Source organism: Palaemon carinicauda, chromosome 31 (assembly GCF_036898095.1).
Source record: "Palaemon carinicauda isolate YSFRI2023 chromosome 31, ASM3689809v2, whole genome shotgun sequence".
Taxonomy (NCBI): Eukaryota; Metazoa; Arthropoda; class Malacostraca; order Decapoda; family Palaemonidae; genus Palaemon; species Palaemon carinicauda.
Genome location: NC_090755.1, coordinates 4,175,758 through 4,182,775, shown reverse-complemented (window position 1 = coordinate 4,182,775; position 7,018 = coordinate 4,175,758). Strand labels below are relative to the sequence as shown.

Genomic DNA, 7,018 nt, shown 5'->3' with positions numbered 1-7,018 from the left:
ATTTCTCTAGACACGAAATTAAGCCTTCTACCGAACCCATCAGTTTTAAACCTTAATACAACATTATATCTATTTCAAGAAACAAACTTTTTAAGATAAAAGGTAACTATAAGACAATATTTTTCGTTTTAAGAATTAATTTGAACATATTTTATCTATTACGAAGTCTAGGACAAACGCCACAATCAAAGATTCGGACAAGTTTTCAGGCGTTAATGTAGTACTAAACTGGGTGAGTTTGGCATCACTATCGCCAGTCTGCCAAGTGCTTTGTGCCAGCGCTCACTAGAAGGGACATCGTATACACCTGGACTATGGAGAACGAGTATCCTTTGATGCACGGCATCGGGGATCTGAGGATGGTAAGGATATTCTAAAAGACTACAAGTCTTTGATGAAGGACAAAACGATGTGTTGATATTGTTCTGGGCATAGAAAATGTTATTCAAGGGGTGCTGTGCTTAATGCAATATTGTTAATTACATTTCTCACGATAACGAAAGAAAACTTTTAGAATATCACTTTGATGATTAATTGTTCAAAAGTATTCGAAAAGACAGTTGAATATCTTATCATTCTACACTGTCGACTTTAGTCGTATTTTGTTTTCAGAAAATCTGAACCTATCGCATAAAATCAATCAATGAAAACCTTTGATAATTTCGTATTTCTAATTAAAGTAATAACTTTCTGTAGGTGTATGCTAAAAGAAATGTGCCACTTGCTTCTTTGGGGTTTATTCAACATTTCAAAAACCAATTTTACGCAATATGATCAAAAGTTTTTCAACAAAATTGGGCAAAATTTTCCATAACATAGTGTTCCACAAACACAGATATATCGTGACTCTGATATCGTCGCTAATGTTGACCATCTAGTAAAACAATTTGAGGCCCAAGTATTAAAAGATGTCAGGAGCCAAGTGAATTTATGTGAATTTACGCAATAGGGAAATTTTACTTTCATCTTAAGCTGACGATTTTATTGTAAGGATTTAAAGTTAGAGAAAATAACTGGGAAAAAAAATCAAGGTTCTTCGAATATGACCGTTATTTCAAATCACACATGCATTGCATATTGAAACATATATATACCTACTGTACATTTTTCTTCAACCACACATACAGATATACAGACAAACACACACACATTCACAATAAATATATATATATATATATATATATATATATATATATATATATATATATGTGTGTGTGTGTGTGTGTGTGTGTGTGTGAGAGAGAGAGAGAGAGAGAGAGAGAGAGAGAGAGAGAGAGAGAGAGAGAGAGAGAGAGAGAGAGAGGGCAACTTTCCGCAAAATTTTTCGTAAATATCGTGGTGAATAGTTCACCAAATTGCACGCTTAACTCAAAGATATCGACAGAACAGAAAACAAAACAAAAAAAAGTAAAAGATCAAGAGGTACCATCTTGAGTTTTTCTCAATATCACTAAATTATAACAATAATAAGGTAAGACATAAATAATAAGTTAAGTTTAACAGAATAACCACACAATCTACTGCAGGTGAATGGTTCAACAAAGTGTAAATGCTTCAAATGCGTTCTCTTCATTTTTCTTTTGTATCTATATGCTAAAATTCACGTTAATAAGTAGTTTTAATAAGAATAAAAAGAAAAGAGAAACAATGACAGTAATGGTATATCGTGTCTCACAAGATGTACATGATCGACAGTATCTTGGGAGGTATACGGTACAATGAAGAGGTAAAATGTATAGGAACTTACTTTCTTAATGTAACCATAGTAAAATCGTTAATTTTATCCGGTTATTTTAATCTCTTTCCTAATTTTCTTTCTTTCAATTTTCCAGTTTTATAGTCGCATTTACAACTCTTACTATATAGTTAATATCAATCACTTAAAGATATACATCAAGAGGAGATGATTTGATAACTTAGAAAGGAGTTTCACATAAGACGAACAAAAATATCTTTATATTAACACATAGAATATTTATCAACAACTTTACAACTTATCTTTTTCAGACTTCTTCAAGTTAGAAGTGGAGTTCATTAACATAGACTGCATGTGATATACAAAATATTATTATTGATACACACTGTGTTATATATAAAGAAAATACTACAGTGAGCAAGAATAATATAGTTAAGAGTAGATTTTTCATCATCATCATCATCTCATCTCATCCTACAGCTATTGACGCAAAGGGCCTCGGTTAGATTTCGCCAGTCGTCTCTATCTTGAGCTTTTAATTCAATACTTTTTATCAATTCTTTCTATTAAATTGATGAAACGGATAACACTGACGAGCAAGAGATTATGATTTTAGATCTTATGACTGTTAAGATGTTCTCTAGTTATATCTATCTTACCTTTCCGACATTCGGACTCCTGAATTACGTTTTAATTACCTTTTCTTATTTTTCCCCACAGGGGAAGCATCCTATCCCTGAGATTGGCCCTCACGGTAAGCAAACATCTTCTTTATCAATTTTTCGTATGTTAATGTTTGAATAAAATATGGTAATATGTAAATTTTATCACACGATAGACAAAGCTACTTATGCAATTAGCTTTAGTAACTGCATTCTCATTTATCATATTTCACAGAAACCTTTTGAAATGTGCTGATTAACTGTACTTTCACTGAACCTCTCCCCTATATGATAAAGAGAAAATGTTTGGCTATATATATATATATATATATATATATATATATATATATATATATATATATATATATATATGTATATATACATATATATATATATATATATATATATATATATATATATATATGTATGTATATAAAGTATATATATACATACATATATATATATATATATATATATATATATATATATAAAGTATATATATACATATACATGTATATAAAGTATATATATACATATATATATATATATATATATATATATATATATATATATATATATATATATATATCATATCATATCACGCTTAACGGCAACCACTCAGAAAACAACAATCTCCCACAATTTGTCCAAACTAATGAGTGTAAGTTATGAAAACGGGAGTGGTGGGAAGGGTTGAATCTGTGTGTATATATATCTATATAAATATCCTGCTGCCATTTTGACGGGTCACGTACACCAATGGCTCCAAAGTAAACAATATCTTATTTCTAAAGTTACCCTATTTCCTCCATGTCACAATGATAATTTCTTATGGAACAACAGATTATAAAAACGATGATCAATGTTACTTACAATATCCTCCTACAGATGTCCTTGTGAAGATATCGAAAGTTGGCCTTTGTGGATCAGATCTATCCGTGGTTTACAAAGGGCGCCTCGGAGACCGCCAGGTTCCCCTTCCTGCTGGCGTCGGACACGAAGCTGCAGGAGTGATTGTCAAGCGCGGATCGGCTGTCAAGAATCTGGCGATAGGTAAAGAAATTAATTGTTTAATCATAAGATATATGTGTGGGAGATTAGAATAACTGTACGGCAATAAAGATACGTAATAGTATATCCAATTAGAAATAAACGGAAATGTATACACAGATCATGAATATAAACAAATGTCAAGTTAATAATAATAATAATAATAATAATAATAATAATAATAATAATAATAATAATAATAATAATAATAATAATAATAATGATAATTTCTTCAGAATAGTAGTTACAATGTAATTTCTTTGGGGTTCGATTTATAAGATAAAGTATAAGAACTATAGTTTAGTTTTAGGGTTGGGCGTTTATTATATACAAAACGATATAACAACGTACATACTCATTAGAATTTGAGAATATGTTATTCTTGAAGCACAAGCTATAAAATGAAACCTGACAGTTCATGTTGAATATTGCTATGGACACAGTATAATAAAATAATGCTAACAAATATACTGTAATTTGTTCGAATAAATTCAGAAAAATGCAGGAAGTCTATTCATGGTAATTTATATGTTCAAACTCGTGACAGAAAATTCCAGTTAATTTATATCATGATGTGAAATAAGTAAATTTACAAGTCTGAAAAAAAGATGATTACAAATTTCTAAAATTCAAAGCTCTTCTACACTTCATTGACAATGAATCAAAGTAATATCTAACATTAGAAATTTCACACACACAAAAAAAAGTATGATAGAAAAAGAAATTATACAAGTTGTGAAAACAAAAGTTCCAGCTGTCTTATACACAACCAATTACCACTTGATTTTTACCTGCATAAATTCCATAGTATAAATCAGACATTATAGATTCTCTATAGAATAAAGTCATTAAAATATCCATCGAATTGATTATATAAAAATACAAATCATCAATAATTTTCATTTGTGCAGGTGATCGCGTTGCCATTGAACCTGGTGGAAACTGCGGCATGTGCGAATATTGCAAAAGTGGAAAGTACAACAACTGTCCTGACGCTTGCTTTCATTCGGCTGCTGGTCCAACGCCCACTCCGGGAATGCTGGCTCGATATTTTCAGCAAAGAGCGGATCTCTGCTTCAAGTAAGTAAACGTTATTTTGTTATGCTCCAAGTATACGAAATAGTAACATGTTATATCTACACTGCAATTCTAGTAAATGCAATCGTATCGTATGAAAAATAGGCTCATGTGCAAAGGGAATATGTATGCATACACACATACATACATACAGTACATACATACATACATACATACACACATACATATATATATATATATATATATATATATATATATATATCATCTCCTACGCCTATTGACGCAAAGGGCCTCGGTTAGATTTCTCCAGACGTCTGTATCTTGAGCTTTTAAATAAATACTTTTTCATTCATCATCTCCCACTTCACAGTTGATGATATAAATATATATATATATATATATATATATATATATATATGCAGTATATACATATATATATATATATATATATATATATATATATATATATATATACTTCAAACAAATTATGATTTAGGCTAAGTTAGCCAGAAAACGTACTGTAATCACCCAGTGACGCAACTTCAAAATCTTTTAGACTTCCTGACAACGTCAGCCAAGAGGAAGGTGCCATTATTGAGCCCCTGGCAGTGGCAATCCATGGATGTAGGAGAGCCAAAGTCACTGCGGGGTCCTCTGTCCTAATTTGCGGGGCAGGTCCTATTGGACTCCTCACCCTCTTAGTAGCGAAGGCAATGGGGGCAACAAATATCCTTACTACAGGTAAGATGATTTAGATTTCTTTAGGTCTTAAATAGATTTTTCTGTGATTCATCTTCATCGCTTCCTGATTGTTTATTACAATGTGCCACATAAAAAGTTTAACTGATTTTGATTCGATTTCAAATATAATATGTAAATCAGTACGAATAAAACACAAAGCCAAAAGAAATCTTCAGTCTGATGTGGTCAATCTACAAGTATAATGATATCAATATTACAAGTTTCACACCGAACTTTCTACAAAATACTTCAGATTTTATATTTGATGATATAAAAATGTCAAATTTGTTTTTCCAGACATCAAAGAAAGCCGGCTCTTGATGGCCAAGAAAATGGGATCAGATCGTACGCTTCTTGTGAAAGGTGAAGCTCCCCAGGACCTGGCAAAGAAAGTGGGTCAAGTGATGGGCTGCATGCCAGAAATTACATTCGAATGCAGTGGTGTGGATGACTGCTTAAGGACGGCTATTTTCGTAAGTACCTACTACTTTACTCTTTAACCAAATAAACAATAAACAACATCTGCAGTAAACAGAATTAATTCAAGACGTTTTATGTAACTTCTCCATTACTGAGTAATTCTAAATCAACCATATATGAATACAGTACGTTCGAAAGTACAACAACTAGACTGAACAAAACAAATAATATATCACCCATCACAACATTGAAAAACAGATTACTGCAGAATATTCCAAAGTTTGGATTTTAAATTCAAGACATTGTCCTTTGGTGGGGCAAATTCTCCATGCATATTCAATAATCAGTGGTTTATTAATATTATAAAACTATCAGGCGTCTAAGCTATATTAAGTAGATTTTTTTTTTTTTTTCAAATTTGGAATTCAGATACCAGACTTTAAATTCTTGGTAGCACAAGGTTATCTCCCTATCATTACAGTAAACTAATTGATGCGTTTTAATTTTGATACAAATATATTATTCTAGGCCACAAGATCCGGAGGTGCCGTGATCCTGGCTGGAATAGGGACACCAGAAGTAAAACTTCCAATTGTCAATGCAGCTGTGAGAGAAGTTGACTTAGTGGGAATCTTCCGGTACACCAACTGGTAAGAGATTCTATTATACAAGTACAGTCAAATATGTCTCCACCATTTATAGATAATTTTTCACCATTCTCTTTGGTTTCAGTGCGAGTGGGCTGGTAAGTTGTACAGAGAGGAAAGCGGAATGTAACTAAACTTTATTAAACATACAAGGAGGTTATATACAAGGACTTACGAGCAATAAAACATGGACTAACAAGCTTGCACAGGTTGGTCTATTATCAGTGCAGGGAAGAGCGAGTTAAAAAAAAATACCGTCGTTTAGATTTCGTCAGCCGTCTCTAACTTGAGCTTTTAAAATCAATACTTCTCCAGTCATCACCTCCTACTTCACTCTTCATACTCCTCAGCCATTTAGGCCTGCATGGGTCTCCCGTTACATGTCCATTGCAGAACAAAAGCCTTAGACATGTCCTTACACTTATTGTCTTTCTATGCCAGTTTATACCATCATTTCTTTTTAGTTCGTCAATCCATCGTATCTTCTTCCTTCGTCTGTTTCTTTTGCAATCTCTAGGGATCCTTTCTGTTATTCTTAACGTTCATTTATTGTCTGTCATTCTCATTACATGTTCTGCCCATGTCCATTTCTTTTTCTTACTTGTTGTTAGACTATCCTCTACTTTACTTTTCATAATCTCATTTTGTTTACCAAATGCTCTCCATCCCACGCTTATCCTTCCTTGAATTTCTGTCTCATGTATTGAAAAAACACTTACTGTATACAGTATTCATTAACAATCTCTTATTGCTTGTCTGCATTT

At 32.1% G+C, this 7,018-nt stretch overlaps 1 protein-coding gene across 1 annotated transcript in view; it reads left to right on the top strand.

The window, feature by feature from the left end:
* Positions 1 to 209: 209 nt before the first annotated feature.
* Positions 210 to 7,018, top strand: part of LOC137624842 (sorbitol dehydrogenase-like) — a 7,309-nt gene continuing 500 nt past the window's right edge. Inside the window, exons 1-7 of the mRNA XM_068355792.1 lie at positions 210 to 362; positions 2,417 to 2,450; positions 3,247 to 3,411; positions 4,320 to 4,488; positions 5,003 to 5,187; positions 5,485 to 5,660; positions 6,136 to 6,257. Coding sequence (XP_068211893.1) covers positions 315 to 362; positions 2,417 to 2,450; positions 3,247 to 3,411; positions 4,320 to 4,488; positions 5,003 to 5,187; positions 5,485 to 5,660; positions 6,136 to 6,257 — 899 coding nt within the window. The 5' untranslated portion in view covers positions 210 to 314. The remainder of the gene's footprint in view (positions 363 to 2,416; positions 2,451 to 3,246; positions 3,412 to 4,319; positions 4,489 to 5,002; positions 5,188 to 5,484; positions 5,661 to 6,135; positions 6,258 to 7,018) is intronic.